This window comes from Megalobrama amblycephala, linkage group LG24 (assembly GCF_018812025.1).
Source record: "Megalobrama amblycephala isolate DHTTF-2021 linkage group LG24, ASM1881202v1, whole genome shotgun sequence".
Taxonomy (NCBI): Eukaryota; Metazoa; Chordata; class Actinopteri; order Cypriniformes; family Xenocyprididae; genus Megalobrama; species Megalobrama amblycephala.
In genome coordinates this window covers 3,448,757-3,474,432 of record NC_063067.1, presented here as the reverse complement: position 1 = coordinate 3,474,432, position 25,676 = coordinate 3,448,757, and the positions used below count along the sequence as shown (strand labels likewise).

Below are 25,676 nucleotides of genomic sequence, written 5' to 3'. Positions count from 1 at the left end.
CTTCTTTCAGACGAACACAATCGGAGTTATATTATAAAATGTCCTGGCTCTTCCAAGCTTTATAATCGGAGTGAATGGGGGTGAGATTTTGAAGTTTGAAAAGTGCATTCATCCATCATAAAAATAATCCATATGACTTCAGGGGGTTGATAAAGGCCTTCTGAAGCGATGCGATGGGTTTATGTAAGAAAAATATCCATATTTGGTTGATTATGATTTCACTTTTTTAACTTTAGTTAGTGTGTGATGTTGCTGTTTGATCATAAACAACATCTGCAAAGTTACGACACTCAAAGTTCAATGCAAAGAGAGATATTTTCTTTTACAGAAATTGCTTTTTAAGGACTACAACAAATGGTTTGTAGGGACTACAACAAGCTTCTTCCTGGGTTGGTGACATCAATAACCCTAAAATTTACATAAACCACGTCCCTGAGAACACACAACAAATGTAAGGCTGAACACCGTTACTGACAATCCTCATTTTGGCTGCGTGAGATTCTCCAGCTTTGTTGTTGTTGAGCAACCGAAGCGTGAGCTGTTAAAGCTCCGCCCTCTTCTGGAAAGGGGGCGGGGAGCAGCAGCTCATTTGCATTTAAAGGGACACATACAAAAACAGTGTGTTTTTGCTCACACCCAAATAGGGGCAAATTTGACAAGCTATAATAAATGATCTGTGGGGGATTTTGAGCTGAAACTTCACAGACACATTCTGGAGACACCAGAGACTTATATTATAATTCGTAAAAGGGGCATAATAGGTCCCCTTTAAAATTTATAAACTATAATAACTAGCTTCCAGCAGACGGCCTATGCAAATCGACTTACAGCGGAAGAGTAACCTCTGAAGAATTGAGTAACCTCATGACATATAGACAAATGCAGAAGCACAGATGATAGAGCAAAACAAAACACTGGTCACGAACTAGAACTCTAAAATGAGAAATTTTAAGGAGAAATGTTGGAGGATTTCGATATAAGAAAGAAGATCTTGAGTTTGTTAAGCAGTCCTATTTGTTTGAACCGCGAGAGGCGTCTAAGCTTACGATACTCCTACATCCTGCGTCATACATAGCGTCAGGGGTTACTCTTGTGAAAAGTCGACTTGCGTAGACTGTCTGCCGGAAGCTAGTTATTTTAGTTTATAAAGTTTTAAATATGGATATTTTTCTTGCAAAAACCCATCGCTTCACTTCAGAAGGCCTTTATTAACTCTCTCGAGCCGTATGGATTATATTTATTATGGATGGATGCATTTATTTGGGCTTCAAAACATGCCCAATATTCACTACCATTATAAAAGCTTGAAAGAACAAGGATATTTTTTAATATAACCCGATTGTGTTCGTCTGAAAGAAGATAGTCAGTCATATACACCAAGGATGGCTTGAGGGTGAGTAAATCATGGGATAATTTTCATTTTTGGGTGAACTATTCCTTTAATGTCAGAAAGGTTACTGACAATCAATTTTATTAGCCTCTGCTGTGGCAGATGATGTCGTATGGTTCAGGAGAGCGGACCAAACTGACAATCCCATTCATGTCTGGCTTCTGCACACCAGGAGGCCAGGAGAAACGAATCCGCTGCAAGAGAGAAGTGATGAAGAGGAAGAGCTCCATCTTCGCCAGGGTCTCACCGAGACACACCCTCGGACCTGATAAATGGAGATAAAACACAATCTGTTTCAACCTAGCTGCGATCGCTCTTGGTCTACTGATGTTGCAGTCGCAGGTGACTCACCCAAGGAGAAAGGGAGGAAAGACTCTGGTTTGAAGAAATGTCCGTTATCGTCTAAGAAATTCTCTGGGTTAAAAGTGTCTGGAAACTTCCAGTGCTCCTTATCAGTTAAAATTGCTGTTAAGTTGGTCAGTATCTCGGTGCCCTAGAAAGACGATGTTTGTTAGTGGAACAATTTCAGTCAAGTAAAACACATCCAGGCTCCATTTATTACCTTGGGAATGTCGTATCCTCGTAGTTTTGTGGGCTGAGTTGTTTCATGCATCAGGTTAGTGGGTACAATGTTGCCAAAGCGCTGAAACTCATGAACAGTGGCGTTGGTGTACGGTAGTTTGTCACGGTCATCCATGCTGGGCATGCGATCGTAACCCAGTACCCGAACAATCTCCTCATGACATCGCTCTGTAACGAAATTTAAGTTCATGTGTGTATGTTTCTCAGTGTTTAAATACCACAAGTAAGCCACTGGAAGGTTGATTTCCTGAAGAGTTGAAACACCGTGTTTCTTTAAAAACCCTGTTTACACCTGGTATCACAAGTGGACGATGCTAAATACAGGTGTAAATGGGCTCTAAAACATTTTGAACTTGTCCACTTTCAACCACTTCCAGAGGTTGTAAAAAATGCATACGACCGGATTGCTTTCATAGTGTAGACGCTCATGTGGTCGAATGTGTTCAAACAGCCACAAAAGACCAGCTACTCTCTGCCTACTGACCTAATGTGAAAACATTTTGGGAAGCGCACTAGCTAGACGGGATTTAAATTTTGAAGACGAAAAATGTACCAAGCACAATGTTCTCTCACCATTCCTGATGTCTAACACACACTCACAGCGTTCGGCTGGTCTTGTGGCTGTCAAAGCAGAAACGAAAGCTGATGCTCTCCGTATGTTTTTCCCTCGTCTTCGGTCACATTCATATGTAAATTGAGTGAGATCAAAAGATCTGAAGAAACCCACACATTTATCTACCCATAGACCTTCCCCTCGAAGAAATTTTGAGCATAAACAACATCTGCAATATTACGACGCTCAAAGTTCAATGCAAAGGGAGATATTTTCTTTTAAATAAATCGCTTTTTAAGGACTACAACAAATGGCTGGTAAGGACTACAACAAGCTTCTTCCCGGGTTGGTGATATCACAAACCCCAAACTTTACATAAACCCCGCCCCCAAGAGCATGCAACAAAGGGGGTAAGTCCATGTTGGGCTGCTTTAGAGAAGAGGAAAAGTTGTTTTAGTAGAGTGTTGTTGCCATGCCGTCATTTTACGCCGGACGTTTGCTTCACAAACGAGGGTCAATTCAACACTGGATTTGCACAAAAGATGAACATGACGGCACATGCTAGTGGATGAGTTGAATCAACTCCACAGCAACTACATAAATTTATCCACTAACCATTCAGAAACGTCCAGTTTCATTCTAAAAGTTGTAACTTCTTCCTGAGTCTCTCCATCAGTGTCGACTCCGGTTTGAACAATGTAAGGCTGAACACCGTTACTGACAATCCTCATTTTGGCTGCGTGAGATTCTCCAGCTTTGTTGTTGTTTAGCAACCGAAGCGTGAGCTGTTAAAGCTCCGCCCTCTTCTGGAAAGGGTGCCTGGAGCAGCAGCTCATTTGCATTTAAAGGGACACACACAAAAATGTTGTGTTTTTGCTTACACCCAAATAGGGGCAAATTTGACAAGCTATAATAAATGATCTGTGGGGTATTTTGAGCTGACACATTCTGGGGACACCAGAGACTTATATTACATCTTATAAAAGGAGCATTATAGGTTCCTTTAAGCCCAAGTACCTTGTACATCTGGGTTTTGTGTCAAGTAGATGAGCCCCCATCTGATGGTGGTCGATGTGGTGTCGGTTCCAGCCAGGAACAAATCAGCTACTGACATAACCATGTTCTCTTCATGAAACGTGGAGTCCCCATTGGACTTTTGCTGCTCCAAGGAAAACAAAGCATTTCAATTGATCGATGCACTTTTTGTTACCTAGCAGCCTAATGTGATTTAACCTTGTAGAATATTGTTAGTGCTGGAACAAAATTCCTATTAGGGTTAGAAACTGGGGCTTGAAGAACCTTCAAATTTTATGTTTTTTTTTTTAACAAAAGATACATGTTTCACTTGGCAAAATCACTGCCACCTTTCCAAGTAGTAACTACCATCAAAGAGTGGATTATACAGTTTCTAGAGTGGCTGACCATGACGATCTTACTTTCTCAATCTCCAGCAGGTAGGCATCAATGTAGTCTTGAGGACTGTCTGGATCCAGAGTTTCTCGGTGTGCTTTGACTGCTTCCCTGAAGAAAGCCTTCAACTCTTCGCCATTCTGATAGATTTTTTGGTGTGGCCCTGGGAAATATTTGATGATGGGAAGCAAGTTAAACACCTGGAAAAGAAAAAGGCTACAAATAACTATGCGGCATTAACAGCAGAAGTTTAGTTTCAACCTGCTCCAAAACACCTGCCTAGAAATTTCTTGTAATTTCCTTGCGTCTTAAATTGCATACTCTCAGAGTAGGTACTTCTTTTGAGTAATTTCTTCCTGATCATTAAAAAAAAAAACACTCTACCATAGCCTTATGGGATAGTAAAGTGTCCACTGGATGCACACTTCAGAATTTAGCTGGAAATGCACTGCCTGGCCAAAACAAGTCACTTTTTCAATTAAATTAGGTAAATACTTCAGTATTGCTGTGATTATTATGCTTCTACCATGTTATATGTTTGGGAACAGTTTTTTTAACCCTAATTTATGGTATGTGTAGCTTTTCATTTCTTAAATAACCATGTAGGAAGACACATCATGGCCATATTCCAGGATGATTCATCAGGCTCAAAGTATGAAAGTCCAGATCTTAAATTCATTGAATGTCTTTGGGATGTGCTGGAGGAGACTTTACAGAGTGCTGGACTCTTGCATTGTCAATACAAGATCTTGACCAAAAATTGATGCACACCTTGATGGAAAAAAAAATGTTGTGATGTTATTTCCATCAAGAGGTGCATATGACCATATTCCAGGATGACATATAACTTTCAAAATGCTGAGGTTTTTCATCATGAGCGACCGCTGGTAAAGTTTGGTAAGTTTTTGCTAAAGAGTAACAATGCAATGTGTGTCACGGTTGCTGATCCGCTCTCTCACCCTGTGGTCTTGTGTACGTGTGTTTTGTCACGTAATCAGTTGTGTGGGCGTCGCCGCTGATTGTCATGATCAGCGGCAGCTGTTTGTCATCATTACCAGCCTATTTAATGCCCTGTCTTTCGTCTCACATTTGTCAGATCGTTGTTTGGAGTGTCTCGTGTGTTTCCCCCGTGTTCCTCGTGAGTCTAACCTGTGATTGGAGTTCTTCGTGTCTACATGTTCCTGTCTCTTGTTTCCTCGTTGGATTTGATTCACCACGCACGGTGGAGCTAGTGGCTCAGAGGTTCGGGCAGTCGGCGGAAGAGACACGGTCAGTCCCGCTCTCGATCCGGAGCCCATGCAGGGTGGGAGGGCTCGGCTTTCCCGGGAGGAGAGAGAAAGGCGGAGGTCCCAAGGACTTTGTATATACTGCGGTGGCTCCGGGCACTTTCTGAATACATGCCCGGTAAAAGGGCCGAGCCCGGTAGTAAGTACGAGGCTACTATCGGGTGGGATCTCCACGGAAAAGTCCTCTCCATCTACTCTCCTTCCGGTAAGACTTAGATGGGCCAATCACTCTGTCACCTGTTAAGCCTTGCTGGATTCCGGAGCAGAAGGCAATTTCATGGACACTCAGTTTGCATGCAGATTTCAATTATCCATTGTTCCACTCACCAAACTGATTACTGTCAACGCACTCAACGGCCAGAACCTTCCTGACATTTCATTCTCCACCGAGAAAATAACCATGATCACCTCTGGCAACCACACCGAACGCATTCAGTTTCTGCTCATGGACTCTCCCCTCGCACCCATTGTACTTGGACACCCCTGGCTCACGGAACACAATCCCAGGGTGGACTGGCGGCAGCACTCGGTGTTAGAATGGAGCACACATTGTCATGAGTCTTGTCTTGTCTCTGCTTGTTCGTCTGTTTCTGTTTCTGTGTTACAGGAGAAGGCAGCGGATTTGTCAAACGTGCCCGTAGAGTACCTGGACCTGAAGGAAGTGTTCAGTAAGTCCCGTGCTGCTTCTCTCCCTCCACATCGTCCCTATGACTGTGCTATAGAGTTAGTGCCCGGTAAGTCTCCGCCTAAAGGCAAGTTATACTCTCTCTCGGTTCCGGAGAGGGAGGCCATGGAGAAATACATTTCTGATTCTCTAGCAGCGGGGTTCATCCGTCATTCCTCTTCTCCAGCGGGGGCGGGATTCTTTTTTGTGGGGAAGAAGGACGGTTCCTTGCGGCCTTGTATTGATTACCGGGGGCTGAACAACATCACGGTAAAGAATACTTATCCTTTGCCGTTGATGTCTTCAGCCTTCGAGAGGCTGCAGGGAGCGTCCATTTTCACAAAGTTGGATTTACGTAATGCATATCATTTGGTTCGCATTAGGAAGGGGGATGAATGGAAGACCGCCTTTAATACCCCCAGGGGGCACTTTGAATACTTGGTCATGCCCTTCGGGCTGTCCAACTCCCCGGCGGTCTTCCAGGCACTCGTCAATGATGTGTTGAGAGACATGGTAGACCAGTTCATATATGTTTACCTGGACGACATATTGATTTTCTCCTCGTCTCTCCAGGAACATGTTCAACATGTCAGACGAGTGCTTCAACAACTGTTAGAGAATGGGCTTTTTGTCAAGGCGGAGAAATGCGATTTTCATGCACAGTCTGTTTCCTTCCTAGGGTACATCGTGTCGTCTGAGGGAATTCGCATGGACCCTGACAAGGTTAAGGCTGTGGTGAATTGGCCAAGTCCAGATTCCCGTAAGGCCCTACAGCGGTTTCTGGGGTTTGCCAATTTTTACCGGCGTTTCATTCGCAACTTCAGCCAACTAGCCGTGCCTCTGACCGCCTTGACCTCCCCCAGGATGACGTTCAGGTGGTCTGACGCAGCCGAGGCTGCGTTTTCCAAACTTAAGAGCCGCTTCGTTTCGGCTCCCATTCTCATTGCCCCTGATCGCCAACGTCAGTTCGTGGTGGAGGTCGACGCGTCAGAGGTGGGGGTAGGTGCAGTTCTGTCCCAGCGTTCTCCTTCAGACGATAAGATGCATCCCTGCGCGTTTTATTCCCATCGTTTGTCTACAGCCGAACGTAATTATGACATTGGTAACAGAGAGTTGCTGGCGGTCAAGTTAGCGTTGGAAGAGTGGCGACATTGGTTGGAAGGTTCAGGGGTTCCTTTCATCGTCTGGACTGATCATAAGAATTTAGAATATATCAGATCTGCTAAAAGACTCAACTCCAGGCAGGCTCGGTGGGCACTTTTTTTCGGACGTTTTGACTTTTCCCTCTCGTACCGCCCGGGTTCTAAGAACATCAAACCCGATTCTTTATCTCGTATTTTTGATCCATCCGAGCGCCCGTCTACTCCCGAGTGCATTCTTCCCGAGACATTAGTGGTCTCCACTCTGACGTGGGAGGTCGAGTCGAAGGTCCAAACGGCCTTAGAAGGGGTAACGCCTCCGCCCGGGTGCCCACCGAACCGGTTGTTTGTGCCGGAGGGGTTAAGATCCGACGTTATTAGATGGGGGCACTGTTCCAACGTGGCCTGTCACCCAGGGGTTAATCGCACCAACTCTTTGGTCAAGCAACGATTCTGGTGGCCTGCTATGGCTCGTGACATTTGCAGTTTTGTCTTGGCTTGCTCGGTTTGTGCCATTGGTAAGACTTCCAATCGCCCTCCTCATGGGTTACTTCAACCGCTGTCTGTCCCTTCGAGACCCTGGTCCCATATCGCTCTAGATTTTGTTACCGCCCTCCCACCCTCCCAGGGGAACACAGTCGTTTTGACTGTGGTGGACCGGTTCTCGAAGGCGGCTCATTTCATCCCTTTGCCCAAATTACCCTCGGCAAAGGAGACAGCGGTAACTGTCATAGATCACGTCTTCCGGTTACATGGCCTCCCGATGGACGTGGTTTCTGACAGGGGTCCCCAGTTTGTGTCCAAATTTTGGCAAGAATTTTGTAAATTGTTGGGAGCGACTGTCAGTCTGTCCTCAGGGTTTCATCCCCAGAGCAATGGTCAAACCGAGAGAGCCAACCAAGATTTGGAAAGAATGTTGCGATGTGTGGTCTCCAAGAATCCTTCCTCCTGGTGCCAGCAACTCTCTATGATCGAGTACGCACATAATTCGTTACCAGTGTCTTCCACGGGTCTTTCACCGTTCGAGTGTAGCTTAGGTTACCAGCCACCTATTTTTCCCAGTCTGGAATCCGAAGTCGCTGTCCCCTCCGCTCACGCCTTCGTCCAAAGGTGTCACCGCACATGGAGTAGAGCCCGCGAGACTCTCCTCCAGGTGAGGGCGCGCACCAAGGCTAAGACCGATCGCCACCGGTCGAAGCCTCCCGTATACATCGTGGGTCAAAAAGTGTGGCTTTCAACCAGGAACATTCCTCTCCGCTCCGTTTCTAATAAACTTGCTCCTAAATTTATCGGCCCGTTTCCTGTCACCAAGATCATTAGTCCGGTGGCAGTCCGCCTCAAACTCCCTCCAGCGTACAGGAGAATTCATCCCGCCTTTCATGTTTCCAAAATCAAACCTGTGTTTCATTCACACGTTAATCCGCCTGCTCCGGTTCCCCCACCGCCGCGACTCGTAGACGGGGAACCAACTTATTCGGTTAACCGTATTCTGGACTCGAGAAGGAGGGGACGCGGATTCCAGTACTTGGTGGACTGGGAAGGTTACGGTCCGGAGGAGAGAAGTTGGGTACCTGCTAGGGACATTCTGGATCACTCCCTTATCGATGATTACAATCGACAGGTAGGTGCCTAGGAGGGAGGGTACTGTCACGGTTGCTGATCCGCTCTCTCACCCTGTGGTCTTGTGTACGTGTGTTTTGTCACGTAATCAGTTGTGTGGGCGTCGCCGCTGATTGTCATGATCAGCGGCAGCTGTTTGTCATCATTACCAGCCTATTTAATGCCCTGTCTTTCGTCTCACATTTGTCAGATCGTTGTTTGGAATGTCTCGTGTGTTTCCCCCGTGTTCCTCGTGAGTCTTACCTGTGATTGGAGTTCTTCGTGTCTACATGTTCCTGTCTCTTGTTTCCTCGTTGGATTTGATTCACCACGGACCTCACAAGACTCTCACTCACCACGGAACACCACGGATCTTCACCCACCACGGACCGGATTCCACGATCTCCACTCACCTGCTCCACGGCCCATCGAAGTCCCTGCGATCACCGCTCTCCTGCTGTCTGCCCAATACTACTTGTGTTTTCCCTGGTGTGAAGCTCAATAAATGAGAGATTTACTTGCACTTGCATCTGCCTTATTTTTCCGTGACAATGTGTCGACAGCCTATGGGAATCAAGTGTGCTGCACAAGTCCTGAAAAGTAAAGCCAAAGCATTTCAAATTCGTTTTAAAACCTGGCATTTCAAACCTGGTGGCTGGCTACAGTATAGGTCATAAACCCCGCCCTCTCCATGTCATCAAATGGGACACGAGCCAAACTAAAAAAATCCAATTACATTTCAAATACATTTTTTTCCCAAAGATGGTTTCTGTCATTTTAGGTAGTTCTCATCACGCAGACCTATGTTCAAGTGTATGTTTTCTCAATAAGTTTGTTTTTTGTTAGTCATTTGATGTTATAGAAACAGTGTATGACGTCATGATTGACAGCTGTGGTAGCAATTGAGTTTTCAAGAGTGGGAGTGTGGGCGGGACCTCAATGCCACGGCTCCACCTCAGTATCGCTACGTGCAGACTCGGGCTCCGAACAACATAATCGACAACCGTTACTTGGATATTTTGGCTTCATTTTTCTACAGTTGAAGGAAGTGAAGAGGTCCATCTTTTTTACAGTCTATGATTGAGACAGTAGAGCGAGATCCAGTTGGACACTAGGATAGTACTAAGCTAAAAACATTTTTAAAACTTGTTCATACCTGCCCAACAAGTGACCCTGTACGATTGACGTTCTCCTTCAGGATTTCCAAAAGGTATGCAAAGCGCTTGTTATCATAGTCGAACCGATCCCCAAACACGATGGAACAGATAATGTTGGAAACAGCATTGTATATTGCATGTTGGGGGTCAAAAGGCTTGCCTGTAACAAAGAAAACCACGTTATGTTTTGGCAAAGAACGTATTAATAGTTTAAAGGGAATCTTCGCTATTTGAAATAATAAATAGCTAGCTTGTTGAATAACACATCTGGTTTAATGGCATTTGAAGCTAACCTGAATACTAAGGGCCAGAATTACTAACTGCTAATGCCAGCGCAAACCCTCTTTTGGCATTAAAAAACTACTGTCAGGATTTACTAAAAACACCAGTGAAAAAATAGAGCTGAATTTTTGTGGCTGACCTTATTGCATAATTATTTGTAGGAGTTTCAGACGCTAAATTTATGGGTGGAAAGTATTTAATTGAATAATGCAAGGTGATTTACTAAGGTTTGCGCTAGTCAATTGTCTGATATTTCTGGCATTATTTAACGCTCAAAAAAGCATGACGCTAATTTGTGCTGCTCTTTGTGCTGCTCTTTGTGGATTGTGTTGGTCAATACTGAAATGATCCGGTTGCGTCTAGGTTCTTTAATTTGCATGTCGTCAGTAGATCACGAGGAGAAATTTCCACTACCATCAGCGCATTTTTGGAATTGTGTTAATTTTTGGAATTTTTGGAATTGCTAATTTGCCCTGTTTAGTAAATCTGGCACTAAGGCTTGTTACAGTAACAGACTAAAATCCTCATTAACCTTCTGATTTGAGCATTTCAGAAAGCAGGTAACTGCTTTCCTCTGTCACGCGTTCCTCCACAGACTTCTTTCCAAGGCCAAAGTTCCTGAGCGTGTGCAGAGCAAACCGTCTCTGCTGCCTCCAGGCGTGACCAAACGTGACCATTATTATACCTGATGGAAAGAGAACAGACCTTCAGAGTTATGAGGAAATGCATAGACCAGTTGAACAAAGAAAGACAGATAACTTAACCAGATGCATAGGCCTACCAGCCCTAAACATCTTGACCAAGACAGTCTACCAAGGCGACCTTGGCCTCATTGGCTGGTAGAGTCCCATGTCCAGACTGGCACTAGATTGCTTGAGGCCCAGAACCAGACCAAGACCAAAATTTACATAAACTCCACCCCCAAGAACATGCAACAAAGGGGGTGAGGCCATGTTGGGCTGCTTTAGAGAAGAGGAAGAGTTGTTGTAGTAGAGCAGGGGTGTCCAAATTCGGTCCTGGAGGGCCGCAGTCCTGCAGAGTTTAGTTCCAACCAGCTCCAAAACACCTGCAGACACTTTCTAGTATGCTTTGTTAGACCTTGATTAGCTGGTTCAGGTGTGTTTAATTAAGGTTGGAGCTAAACTCTGCAGGGCAGTGGCCCTCCAGGACCAAGTTTGGACACCCCTGTAGTAGAGTGTTGTTGCCATGCCGTCATTTTACGCCGAACTGCTTCACAAACGAGGGTCAATTCAACACTGGATTTGCACAAAAGATTAACATGACGACACATGCTAGTGGATGAGTTGAATCAACTCCACAGCAACTACATATATTTATTCACTAACTATTCAGAAACGTCCAGTTTCATTCTAAAAGTTGTAACTTCCTCCTGAGTCTCTCCATCAGTGTCGACTCCGGTTTGAACAATGTAACGGCACATTCTGGGGACACCAGAGACTTAAATTACATCTTGTAAAAGGGCTATTATAGGTCCCCTTTAAGCGCAATAAGCAGGGAAATCAATTTAGTACCGAGAGGTGGCTTTATGTGTGCGCACTTTGGGTGCGAGCACAAAATCTGCTGGAAATAGTAAAATAATGCGCAGTACACGCTGAAACTGAAATTCAAGCCCTGTAACACCAACAATATTCATCAGGATCAAATGAAACGAGTGAGTGAGGGGAGGCGGGTTTGTGTCAACTCACTGTCAGAGAGATGAGAGAAAGAGAAAGAGCAGCTGGTATCATGGTATATTCTGTGAAGCATTTTAGATATTTCTGTATCAAAATATCAATATTTTTGACAAAACTACTATTATTTCAGATGCCTTTTTAAAAGACGTGTTACACGCCACTGCTAAAATATACCCGCATTTGGTGGGTTGGCAGGTGTTAATGTCAAGCCCCGCTAGTATCCTACAACACAAACATTTTCAAATTAATTTTCAGTACAATGCATTACTGACCATATCCATTAGTAACCCAGTTTAGAAGTGGTACAGGCGGCCTTCCTGAAAAAGATGAACCATTTTGGACCAGGGCTTCCTTCGTGACCTGGATTGTGTTGAGGAGTATCGCTGGCTTCCTCCCGAGATACAAAGTGGTCATCTCTCCATACTGAGGCATCTACTCAGAGAAGATTTCACAGCACTTCAACACAACTAAAGTGGTTTAGACATCATCTCACTTGTGAAAGAAGTCAACATAGCACAAGGAGAACATAAGACACAAAAACAACAAGCTCAAAGCAAAGACTCACTGATCTCAGGAACTCCATTGGGTTCTTCAAAAATTGTGGTATGGTACCCACAAAAGGCAGAGGTTTGGGACCAGGAGGAGTTTGACTTCTGTAGGAATTAATCCTGAAGATCTCGAACAAAACCAGAAAGATCAAGCCAAGAAACAGAGCCAGACCTACAGAGGCCAGGTCTAACTTCATGAGAGTCGTCCACATGATGACAGAGTCCTTTCAGGACAAACACAAGAGCAGTGGACAACTGTGGGCTTTATAAACAGAGCCAAAGAGGGAGGAGACAGTGGGACAGTAAGTTTGACATGCCAGTGCATGCTTGTGTTATAGTTATACTAGTTATTACCACTAATGCTTCACGGTTCAATCTAAACATTCAAGACAAGATTATACTTCTGAAAAACACTTATTTTCCCTTTATAAACATACTAGCTCGATCCAAGTGAAGTTCATTCACTGTAAAGCCAGGCAAGTTTAGTAAATTACTGACTAGCTCAAAGCTCTCTACTGCATGTTAATGGGAACGGACAAGTGTACACCCTAATCTCGTCTTTGTTATTGAGATTAGGCAAGAGGCCTGGAAGGGAGTGTCAAGGTAACAGAAAAATTATAGCAAAGGTAAAGCATGAGTTTTCAGTTCAGATTGTCATGCACAGTCATGAAATACACCATTTTGAATCAATATAAAATAAAAGGAAACACAGCAGAATGTTGGTTTGCTTTTTCTTTATTTATTTTTTTGGTCTTTTCTTGATTTTTTTTTCTGCTCTTTTTTTGCCTGTTTTTTTTTTGGTTTGCTATAGGGAAGATTTTGGCACTACATAATTGTCTTATTGGGTTGTTATGTTTGATTTTCCTATCTAAAGCCTTTGTCCTTATGCAAGCAAAATAGGAATACGGCTAATAAAAATAAAGTGAATACATTTTAAATCCTTATTTTACACATAAAATAAAAACACTTTTTTGGACCCCTCCAAAAATAGGGGTATTAAAATATTTGACATTTTGTATCACAAATCAATGTGATGATACACACAGAGAAATAAAAGGAAAATAAAACATAAAAACTGTACAAAAACGATAAAATCCATTTTAAAAAGTTTCCAAATGACCAAATGATGCAAAGTTAGTCTTTTTTCTATAAGGACCTTGGGCATTGGTTTACAAAGTAAAGTGTCTTTTCTTCATTTCTTCTGCTGAATGTAGTTGAGATTGCCATGCCGGCCGTGTTGAATAAGCGGGTAATGTTGATTTGCCACCACAGAACCTGCAAGAGGGGCAGAAATGGGTGGTTACAAGCAGACACTTTTCCTGAGGAATATTCAGAGTTAACTTCATATCTATGGAATACATCTGTTGTATACACCAAATCACAAGAACAGCAATGTCATGAAAACATGTCCAGGTCATAATCACAAATAAGTTAAATAAATACTATTCTACATAAAGAGAATGAAGCTAACTTTTGCCAATATTAAAGTCACCATGATATCAAAATGGACAATTCTCTTTTTTTTTTTTTTATGGAATATTGCAGTATTTATTATATATGATTTATTCGTGAACATTATTTTTTATTCTTTAATCAGAATAACAAACAAAATAAAACAAACCAACATGAACCAAAACAAAACAAGATTCATGAAACATGACAGTAGTGGAAAATTCCATGGTTACTTTAGACATAAAATACAGATAATATGCATAAATATTTGAATGTTTTATCTTCAACATGTCCCACAAACAGAAGAGAACTTGTACCTTGTGAGATGAAGGGTTTGTTGGGCTGCTGCAGGTAGGGTGGCAGACGGTAGGGCATGAAGGATGGAGACAGGGAATACGGAGCAGCACCGCCGTGCTCCCAGGATCGAGAGCCCGGACTCACACCCCCAAACTGAGATGGGAAATTAGGATCTGAGATGGAGAGAGAGAGGGAGAACCATGAACAAATGTCTCTGTAATAGAGTTTAACAATTATGAGATCTTATGTTGTTTTTTTAGCTCTGTCACTCAACCATAATGAAACCACAAGCTTTCATTGCCACCTTCTTTATTTAAACTAGTTTTAAACTAGTAATAGCTTGATCTGTTTGTAAGTAATATACATCATTATGCCATAAAACGTGCCTTGAATACAAGGAAATGCTTGGAAATCAAAAGTTTCATTAGACTGTGATTTCAGAGCGTTACAGGTTTTTACTCTGAGTCCAGTGAAGCTAGTTTCCATCTAACAGATGTGGAGTCACCCGTGCACCCGATACACCTGTGAGACTTACCTGAGCTCACAAACACCATCTGCTCTTAACAAACAGACACCAAACTTATGTCACTGATTCATCAAATCATAGCTAATATATATAGAAATCTCTGAAGACAACAATATACTGTTGCAAATAGTGTAGAGATTGTGATTTTATCATTCTAGATTTGACTGGATGAAAGTGCTTTAGGTTATGATACTACTGGTTAATATTTTCCTGACCCACAAATCCTTGGTTACATCAGTGAAAAATTCAGCGTCTCATTAACTGTCCTATCTGTGCATTTTGCGGAAATATTACCCTGACATTTCACCTAGTCATTTCATTTTGATGACATATTAGAAAAACTAAAAATTTACAATCATTATAATTTTTACATTTTATAAAAACTGTGACAACAGAATTAACGTTCCCACATTTATAACGATTGTAACGATTTATAAATCGAGGGAACGAAACGCGCAATTTTGAAAAGGAGAATTAAAAACAAAAAAGGAAAGAAAGAAAAGTACCGTGTGGGAGCGTTTTACTGAAATAGTTAACCAGGACGAATCAAGAGCTGGGTATGTGATATGTAACGGCTGTGAAGCGCTGTATGTACATGACAATAAAATAAATACATTTGTGCAGAACCACGTGTGTGTACCTGTCTTGTTTACTGTGCCATTTCCCACCAGTGGCCCCGGATTGAGATGGTAATTGTGCCAGGGGTGCCCCCTTTCTCTGCCCAGGCCGCCCACTCCACCAGCCACCCGCCCCGCCGATGGCTGTGCGAAGAAGATGCTGGGGTCATTCAGGTTCATGGGGGCGGGATTCACAGCCTGCCCGCCTCCGTTTCCACTGCCACCTTGGACGGCAAACTTCAGGCCCGGAGAGGACGGGTGGCCGGAGGCGTTGGGCGCCCCGGAGCCCTGGATGAGAGGGCCGTGGATGGGCCAGGAGGGCGAGGTCAGGGGCGGCTGCTCAGAGAGCCCAGCGTGATACTGGCCCGGGTGGGAGTGAGGGAAGCTGAAGATGGGAAGTTGGACCTGGGGAACCTGCTGCTGCGGTTGGGAGGGTTTGGACAGGGTGGAGGAGGTAGAGGATGCAGAGGAAGGCTTGCTGTTCTGGGGAGAGACGGAGGCCTGGCTGTACGGAGACGGCTGAGGGGAGTACGGAGGAGTCTGACGCGTATCAGACTAGATGGAAACAGACAGAGAAACAGATTCAAGGGTCAGTTCACACAAAAACGATAATGAAAGAATGAAAATAAATGTTCTGTTGTTGGGTGATATTAAATATTTGTTATAAATTTACAATGATTTTGATCTTAATACACTTTTCATACCAGTATACCATGCTAATATCTGATAATGTCTGTGAGAAAGCCCTAACTCGCCCCCTAGTGGTATGTAATATACGCAGCTTATTCGGGGCGTGGACGTGCAGAATCGGCAGATAAATCACGAATATGAATCAGGCTGGCTGGACTGTTTATTCCATTTTGTATATGTTTTCTCCTGTGCGTGAATGATTGCTGGTGAGTTTTCAACTGTATTCTAACTTTGTGACTGATATTGTTGTTCTGAATGTTGATATTTGCCCGTGGATTGAGCGCATTTGAAACTGCGTCACAAAGTGAAACCAGGGTGTTTTTATATCGGACTTTGATCTTGAAAATAAGTGTTTTTCCATTGAAGTATGGATATTATGTTCACTTACTGGTTGCATATCGCCCAGTCTGTTCAGTGTTTTTTGAAAATGTTGAAATTGAAGACATTGCATAATTTCTTTGTAATATTGAGCATACGCAACGTCATGCGATCTGTTTTCATTGTTTATTTAATTATTTATTAATACAATCAGCACACAGTTGAACTATGTATGTTAATTAATATTACTTAATAACTGAATGTTTGTCATTTTTCTGATATATTTACAACTGTTTTCCTTATTTCTTTTCTGTTTATTATAGACCACCTGTGTGAAGTAACATATACAAACCTCCTTGATTAAACGAGTTAAACTGGGATTCCCTTTCCTGTTTCTCTTACCGGAAACACACACACCCCATCTTTGGTGCACTACACCTGAACCCCCTTGAGCGTCCCATACGCTCGTATATGGTCCTTCGAGCCGGATGCGTGTATCAAGATGGATCCTGAAACTCCCAGTGCAACTGAGCCTGTCGTTTGACCTCGTCCTCCAAGAGAGAGACACCTTCCTGTCCATTTGGCCGATTATGATGTCCAGCTCCCACCTAACCTACATCCAGAGCCACCTCCTGCTGATTCGTCTTCGCAGAGACCATCAAGACATGCATCTAGATCCGTTTCTTCTGGCACGGTTTCCAGTACTTCATCCAGATCCCATCGCAGTGCACAACGCAGATCTCCCAGACATGGACTCTCTGATCTTCAAGCCGCCATGTTGGAGGAAAGGCTAAAGACTCTAGACTTGGAAGAACTTCAACAGCAGATTGAAGAGGATTCCATTGTTGATAAAGAGTGTGAGAGACTTGATGCTCAGGCTTGAGAAGCGCAGTATAAACAGGAACAAGCCACTAAGGCTAGAGAGTTGCTCGCTAAGCAGGTAGAGACCCGGCGGCATCACAAAAAGGTTCAAAATGAGCTTGAGGCTGCTAAATATGTTTGTGCACTTCTTAAACAGGAATCTCAAGATGTTAATGTTCCTGATTCACAGTCCAGCCATGCTGTTGATCCTCTGTTTGAGGTAAGCGCTCGACAGCACAGAGTTGCTGCTACCGATGATCTTAAATCATCCGACCATGTAATGCCTAGTCATTCTAGCCCTTGCCATGTTAACTTTATACCTGCGACATCAGTAATGCCTTCCCCTGTATTACCTGCTGCACACATTACTGCTTCAGTAGCTGAACCCCCGTTCATTTCTGTCACCTCAGCTGCAGAAGTAACCCAGCCCAGCATAGTTACAAGGTCATCGGCTTCGCTAGTTACTGCACAGCCTACCTTAATGTCTAGGCCAGATTGTGCTGCTCCTTTACTCTTTAACCCAGCTGCGGTGGCCAGACCACACCATTACTCAGACACCTCTGTCACCTATAGTCAGACACCCTTTGTTAGTGTTCTACCTACAGCCCCACCTACAGTTCCTGTGACGTTAGGGGCTTCCGTACATACTCAGTCCTACCAAACCACGAATCCTAGCCCTCTTTGGACAGCATTACCATATCCTGTTCCCCCACCTGACACCTCTCATAGTCAGGCAGTATTGTACCCCTCCCCAGCCCAACCACCTGGTCTGGAAATGCTAGCTGCCTCAGCTTATGGTGTCCCAAAGCCAGCTATCCCATACTTTGACACTGGCCGAGAAAGTGACTTTGCACTACTAAAGATGGCCTTAGACAATGTAATGAATAACCAGCCTCATTTGAGTGAACATTACAAATATCAGGTCCTTTTAAGTCACTTAAAACTTCCTAGTGCTCTCCAGTTGGCCAAAGCATACATGCATGACCCCAGGCCATACACAACCGCATTACAAGCACTCCAGGATAAATATGGCCAACCTCGTCAGCTGGTACAGTCCGAATTAGGTGTCATACTGAATGCACCAGCAGTCAAATTTGGTGATGCAGAAGCGTTTGACTCCTTTTCATTATCTATCCAAACACTAGTAGGGATGCTCAGAACGTTGGAGGGCCCAAATGGATACGAGCTGCGTTGTGGCTCTCATGTTGATCGCTTGTTAAGCAAGATGCCACCATCATATCGCGAGGGTTCGTCGAGTACTGTTTCAGCCGAGGCATTCTGCAAACTGGCACAGATCGCACCTATACATTACCTGATCTGTCTGCATGGCTGCAGATGAAGTCACAGGCGAAGCGCATCTCCAATAAAGCATCTACCCTGTATCAGGCTGACAATGCCAGATTCAAGAAAGATCAGCAAAGTTCAGTACCTTCCCGCCCAAAAGAGATATCCACATCTACCTTGTATTCAGCTGAGGCTAATTCAGTCTTGCAGGGACAGACGAAATCTAAGACCCCTTCTAAGTTTCAACCCTTCTGCCCATACTGTAATACCAAAGACCACTTCCTTAATGCCTGTCCCAAGTTCAAGATACTGACCACAGAGCAAATAGTACAGTGGATATCCAAAGAGAAGCGCTGTTGGAAATGTGGGCGAATGCATACTCCAGACAGTTGTACTCTGAAAAGAAATTGTAAAGAGTTACATCTGACCATACTGCATGATGCAGCCTTACAGATCCACAAGAGTGTGCTGTTGGTCAATGTTCCGACCCCTCAGGTCTATTTAGACCGGCCCAACCGATCTCAAAGGGTAATGTTGAAGATAATCAAGGTCTTACTGCACAATCAAGAGAAAGTCATGGAAACATACGCAGTGCTGGATGATGGTTCAGAGCGTAGTATTGTTCTGTCACAGGCTGTAGACCAGCTGAATCTCCCTACTTCACCTGAAACACTCACTCTACGCACTGTTCATCAGGATGTAGTTAATCTGCATGGAGCCACTGTTTCCCTTCATGTGTCACCCTTGCACAAACCAGGCCGGAAATACCTGATGCATCATGCCATATTAGGTCCTTGCCATTGCCCTTGATAGACCGAGCCCAACCTCTATTGCTCATCGGGTCTGACATGCCTCACCTGATTACTCCTGTTCAGCCAGTGTGCATGGGACCCACCAAAGGACCGATTGCTGTCTGTACCAGACTTGGTTGGACCCTCCAAGGTCCCATTAGGCTCAGTCAACCCACTCTTTCCCCCACACAGTGTTTCCACATAACCACAACCACACAGAATACAGAGTTATTAAAGAACGTGGAACACCTCTGGCAAATTGATACTCTGCCCTACGTTAATGAGAAGACAGCCACTCGTTCCAAACAAGACCAGTATGCCCTTGCTCTTCACCAGACACATACAACAAGGGTAGAAGTCAGTGGAGTTATGCGTTATGCCACTCCCTTGCTTAGACGACCCAATGCTGAACTTCTTAAAGCCCCTAAAGAAGCGGTAATGGCGAACCTTCGAAGCACTGAGCGTAAACTTGTTAAAGACCCTAGGCGAGCTGAGTCTTACTGTTCCGAAATGAGGAAACTGCAAGAAGCTGGCTATGTGACAGAGATATCAACTCAAGAAGCCGAGCAGTCTCCTGAGTCATGGTACATCCCTCACCATATGGTGATGCATAACCACAAGGACAGAATAGTTTTCAACTGTTCTTTTTCATACCAAGGCCAAGCTCTAAATGACATCCTCCTGCCTGGGCCCGTTCTTGGTCCGTCTTTACTTGGTGTCTTGCTGAGGTTCCGCGAATACCCTGTCGCCATCAGCGGAGATGTGAAAGGCATGTTCCACCAGGTTCGCCTCTTGCCAATTGATACGCCTATCGTGCGCTTTCTGTGGAGAGACAGGCAGAGGACAGAACAGCCTAAGATCTACGAATGGCAAGTCTTGCCATTTGGCACAACGTGCAGCCCATGTTGTGCCATATATGCACTCCAGGAAATCGCTCAGACCCACCCGTAAGTAGACCCAGCTCTAGTCAGAACAGTCAAAAGTTCCTTTTATGTAGACAACTGTCTACATATCCTTCAAACAGTTGCTGGAGCTAGAGCATTAGTAGACAACCTACGGCAACTTTTGCTCACAGGTGGATTCGAGCTCCGCCAATGGGCCAGCAACAGACCCGAGGTAATCCAGCATCTTCCCTCTGAAGCAAGATCACAGAATAGTGAACTCTGGCTATCACAAAAGAGTACTGACCTTCTGGAAGGTACACTTGGGCTACTATGGAACTGCCTCAGAGACTCATTCAGCTACAGACCCAGTCAATCCGAATGCCTTGAACCCACTCTGCGTAATGTCTACAGAGTTTTGGCATCACAATATGACCCCCTGGGTTATCTAATTCCATTTACTACCCAAGCCAAAGTGCTGGTCCAGGATTTGTGGAAGAACAATCTTGGGTGGGATGACCCAATCACATCTGAGAGCCTGTTAATCAGATGGCAAGACTGGCAACAAGAGCTTCAAAGTTTGAATCAGATCGCAATCCCAAGATGTTACACTCCATTTGAGGGGCATGGAGAAATCCTTAATCGGGATTTACATATATTCTGCGATGCATCGAAGAGGGCTTATGGCTCAGTGGCCTACATGCGCACAGAAAACAATGAAGGAAATGTTCATGTCTCATTTGTGTTAGCCCGTTCACGAGTGGCACCTCGTAAGCAAATGACGATCCCTCGGCTGGAGCTTAGTGCGGCACTTACCGGTGCGCAGGTGGCTAATATCCTTCAAGCTGAACTAACTGTTGACATTAATCATGTCATTCTCTGGTCAGACTCATCGACCGTCCTCCAGTGGCTTAAATCGGACTCATGCAGATACAAAGTCTTTGTCGGGACACGGGTGGCCGAAATTCAGACACTTACCGATATTGATTCCTGGAGGTATGTTGATTCAGCGAACAACCCTGCTGATTTCATAACAACAGGACAGTCGTTAAAGGATTTAACCCCACCTTGTCGATGGATTAATGGACCAAATTTCCTGCATCAGCAAGAATCATATGAAGATGAACCTGAACCAGAGTTGAAAAAGTCAGCAATTTGCCTGCATATATACACTAGTTCAGACATTCCCCTTCCTGATGTCAACCAATTTAGTACCTGGACTGAGCTACTAAAGGCTACAGTGACATCCCTTCATGGGGCGGCTACATCTTCCATGCAGCCAACAGATGATCCAGACAGTTACATCTCAGCAGAGAAGCTCCTACTACAAAAGGCTCAGAAAGATTCCTTTCCTGAGGAGTTTAAGGCTCTCGCCTCTGAACGACCATTACCATCCAACAGCAGATTAGCATCCTTATCCCCCGAGTACGACAAAGATAGTGGACTTATCAGGGTTGGAGGGAGACTAAGACATGCTAAGCATATGGAATTGGATGCAATACATCCCATTGTGCTTGATCCGCAACACAACCTAACCAAGCTTCTGATCAAGGACTATGATGTCTCCCTTTTACATCCTGGGCCAGAAAGAGTCTTTGCTGAGCTGAGAAGAAGATACTGGATTCTGCGAGGAAGGGAAGCTATCAAGAAGCATCAATATATGTGTATGGACTGTCAGAAATGGCATGCCAAGCCTAATATACCCAAAATGGCCAACCTCCCACCAGCACGTCTACGTCTGTACAAACCCCCATTCTATACCACTGGAATAGATTGCTTTGGTCCATTCACAGTGAAGATTGGCCGACGAACAGAGAAAAGATGGGGAATAGTTTTCAAATGTCTGACCACCCGTTGTCTCCACCTTGATCTCTTAGAGAGCCTTGACACAGATGCATTCTTGATGTCTCTCCGCAGATTCATAGCTCGAAGAGGGAAACCATTTGAGCTTCTTTCCGATAATGGTACCAACTTCGTTGGTGGAGACAAAGAGTTGAGAGCAGCCTATGAAGCCATGATGCCTCAACTAAAGGAACAACTCGCAGAACAACAGATTTCATTCAAATTTATTCCACCTGGTGCCCCTCATTTCGGGGGAGCTTGGGAACGGGAAGTTAAGTCAGTAAAGCAGGCCCTAAAGGTAGTACTGAAGGATCAAACAGTGACTGAAACTGTACTGCGTACTGTGCTCACTGAGGTAGAGGGCATCCTAAATGCCAAGCCTTTGGGATACGTGTCCTCAGATGTGTCGGATCTAGACCCAGTTACACCTAGCATTCTCCTAATGGGTCGACACGATTCCTCGCTTCCACAAGTGCTCTATGATTCAAGTAATCTTTTGGGAACCAGAAGATGGAAACATAGCCAGGTACTTGCTGACCATTTCTGGTCTAGGTTCATGCATTACTATCTCCCGAATCTGCAAGAAAGACAGAAGTGGCGTAAAGATGGAGGAGAAATTGGTCTAGACCAGGTGGTACTGATAGTGGACTCACAACTTCCACGTGCATGTTGGCCAGTAGGTAAAGTGACAAATATTTTCCCAGGACTTGATGGACGTACCAGAACAGTTGAAGTTCAGGTACACAATCGTACATATGTGAGACCTGTATCCCATATAGTCCCACTCCCTAAGCTTTCTGATGATGACCCTGTTGAGCCTGCCAATTAGTTAGGGTTTCTCACTATTTCAAATGTCCTTACTCACATTTGGGGGCGGCTGTGTGAGAAAGCCCTAACTCGCCCCCTAGTGGTATGTAATATACGCAGCTCATTCGGGGCGTGGACGTGCAGAATCAGCAGCTAAATCACGAATATGAATCAGGCTGGCTGGACTGTTTATTCCACTTTGTATATGTTTTCTCCTGTGCGTGAATGATTGCTGGTGAGTTTTCAACTGTATTCTAACTTTGTGACTGATATTGTTGTTCTGAATGTTGATATTTGCCCGTGGATTGAGCGCATTTGAAACTGCGTCACAAAGTGAAACCAGGGTGTTTTTATATCGGACTTTGATCTTGAAAATAAGTGTTTTTCCATTGAAGTATGGATATTATGTTCACTTACTGGTTGCATATCGCCCAGTTTGTTCAGTGTTTTTTGAAAATGTTGAAATTGAAGACATTGCATAATTTCTTTGTAATATTGAGCATACGCAACGATCATGCGATCTGTTTTCATTGTTTATTTAATTATTTATTAATATAATCAGCACGCAGTTAAACTATGTATGTTAATTAATATTACTTAATAACTGAATGTTTGTCATTTTTCTGATATATTTATAACTGTTTTCCTTATTTCTTTTCTGTTTATTATAGACCACCTGTGTGAAGTAACATATACAAACCTCCTTGATTAAACGAGTTAAACTGGGATTCCCTCTCCTGTTTCTCTTACCGGAAACACACACACCCCATCTTTGGTGCACTACACCTGAACCCCCTTGAGCATCCCATACGCTCGTATAATATCAGTGGACCATCATAGTAGCTTTTGTAAAGCTTCTAAAGTCATTGTGTTTAAGTAGTGTAAAAGTTTCTGAAACTGTGCCAGGAGGTTTAATTAATGCCCTTATCTTGTATAATTGTAGCCTATATACAAAGTGCTTAGCAAATTTATTAGACCAGCACTCAATGTAAAGTTTGTGCCACAGCTGCCCTAAACTAACAGTATTTTTATGTTTCTGTTAGAGTTAATCCACCATAATCCTCCAGTATGTGTCAGCTCTTTTAATTATTGCTGGGATTTAATGGATTCAAAGATAGATTGCACAGAAGTTTCATCAAAAGCAAGTCTTTGGGAACAACTAGAAACTATTTGGAAGTCAATTACAACAGAGACTGTGGAAAAGTACATAACATCTTGCATTCTTGCTGGCATTGTTTTTATCAAGAGCAAAGGAGGCCATACAAAATAAAAAATAATATATATATTTTTGTTATTATGTGTGAATAAAGACTATTTAGTTGTTTCAGTTTGTTATTTGCCTAATAAATGACTAATACAAGTTTTTGACAGATTCCTAAAATATTGGTGTTTTCTCTTATTATGACAGGTGGTCTAATAAATTTATTTATTATTTTATTTCACAAAATAAAATAAAAATGATAACTAATATAGTTATTTTTCTTTTATTTTTTAAAAATTACTATAAAAAATATATATATATTATAATATAATATAATATATATATTATTCAGTATTTTTATTTTATCCTATATATATATATATATATATATATAGGATCAAATAAAAATACTAAATAACTATAGATAAATATATACTATCAGTTATCATGACAATTAATTAATAAAAATGTGAAAATCTATTAATTAAATAAGTATAACAAATCTAAATAAATATAAAATATAAATTAAAGAATTATATACTATAACATCATTTGTGTTTATTTAGTGAAAATGACTACAAAATCATTAATAAAATTACAACTATAAATAAATATTATAGTATAAATACAAGGAAATATAAACTTAAAAAAAATATTTATTTTAAAAGTATGTAAGTGGATTAAGCATTTTAAATCTGGGTATCAATCATGACGTTTGTATCGGTGCTCTGTGTGGATGTAGTTTTTTCTTGTTCTGTTCCAGTGAAGTCCTGATAAAAACCCTTGAAGGGAAAAGATATTGCCTCTTTTTTATCTAATTGTGCGTGCAGTGGTTGTTTATTATTATTAGAGGTATGTGACCACAGACTCCAGGAGAAGAGCATGACTCATCTGTGACCCTTACCCAGAGTTTCTTACATATATAGAACAAAGTGTGTCAAAGATAATGTCTTTAAATAATCTCATTCAGGTAAAGAAGAGAATACCATGTTTGGATGTTGCTGAAGTTATCTGCACTGTTAACCTGTCAGACCCTGTAGAAATGACTGATTATCCATATGACTATCAGTACTAGTGTTTCTGTATCGTAAGCTTCAGTAAACTCTCTCTAGCTTTGACTCCTGGTCTTCATTGAGTATATTGGTCTCTTTATGTGGTCTAACTGTAATTTACTCTACAATATTATGGTTCAATCGACTGGCAAAAGAAATTCATTTCAGAGAACACAATGAAATACTGAGAAACACTGACTATTGCTGAAAGGCTAGTTTTAAAAAATGACCTCTCAGCCACAGCTGCCAGTAAAGGGTTTTGTTTCTTACACATTCAGAAGGCTGCCTGTTCAGGCCGACCCGCTCCTGGACCGAACCACCTTGAGGAATGGGGATGGACTGAGAGCTCGCCATGGCCCGGACCATGTGAGGTACTGGAAATAAACCGGAGTAATCACAGTCAAATGCTTTTATATGCTGCCCCCTACAGGTCACAGGTCATACCAAGACAATGCATCATAAAATCAGCAATGATGATACAATATAAAACTACTGACTTGAAAAGTCTTTGCAAAAAGTATAAAATGAATACATATTGTTTTGTCTATTTTTCCAATAATTTTGTATATTTTTATTTATTAATATTTATTTATTTATTTATTTGATATATTCATGAACTATAGTAGTTAGTTTATTAATAGTGAAAGGTAATTATTGAAAATTACTTAATGATTAATTATAAATTACAAATATATATAAATAAATATAAATATAAAAACTATTTTTACTGTATTTTAGTGCATTGCACATTTT

At 42.8% G+C, this 25,676-nt stretch overlaps 2 protein-coding genes across 3 annotated transcripts in view; both read right to left on the bottom strand.

Annotated features, from left to right (window-relative positions):
- Positions 1-1,384: 1,384 nt before the first annotated feature.
- Positions 1,385-12,523, bottom strand: LOC125260303 (cytochrome P450 2J5-like). The gene is made up of 9 exons (XM_048178619.1): positions 12,322-12,523; positions 12,029-12,188; positions 10,595-10,747; positions 9,780-9,940; positions 3,962-4,135; positions 3,543-3,684; positions 1,953-2,140; positions 1,742-1,883; positions 1,385-1,655 (listed from the first exon to the last, which is right to left on the bottom strand). The coding sequence occupies exons 1-9, from the start codon at positions 12,514-12,516 to the stop codon at positions 1,474-1,476; spliced, it is 1,497 nt and encodes a 498-aa protein (XP_048034576.1). The 5' UTR covers positions 12,517-12,523; the 3' UTR covers positions 1,385-1,473.
- A 567-nt stretch (positions 12,524-13,090) lies between these two features.
- Positions 13,091-25,676, bottom strand: part of LOC125260306 (terminal uridylyltransferase 4-like) — an 18,701-nt gene continuing 6,115 nt past the window's right edge. For both annotated transcript variants that reach the window (XM_048178622.1, XM_048178623.1), the window contains exons 5-8: positions 25,194-25,297; positions 15,220-15,751; positions 14,074-14,226; positions 13,091-13,579 (exon numbers count right to left, since the gene is read on the bottom strand). In XM_048178622.1, coding sequence (XP_048034579.1) covers positions 13,497-13,579; positions 14,074-14,226; positions 15,220-15,751; positions 25,194-25,297 — 872 coding nt within the window. In that variant the 3' untranslated portion in view covers positions 13,091-13,496. The remainder of the gene's footprint in view (positions 13,580-14,073; positions 14,227-15,219; positions 15,752-25,193; positions 25,298-25,676) is intronic.

Coding starts and splice junctions, on each gene's coding strand:
- LOC125260303 (XM_048178619.1), bottom strand. CDS start 12,516: ATGTGGACGACTCTCATGAAGTTAGACCTGGCCTCTGTAGGTCTGGCT. Junction 9,941..10,594: donor TGAAATGCTCAAATCAGAAG/GTTAATGAGGAT, acceptor TCTTTGTTACAG/GCAAGCCTTTTGACCCCCAA. Junction 4,136..9,779: donor CAGGGTCACTTGTTGGGCAG/GTATGAACAAGT, acceptor TTTCTTTTCCAG/GTGTTTAACTTGCTTCCCAT.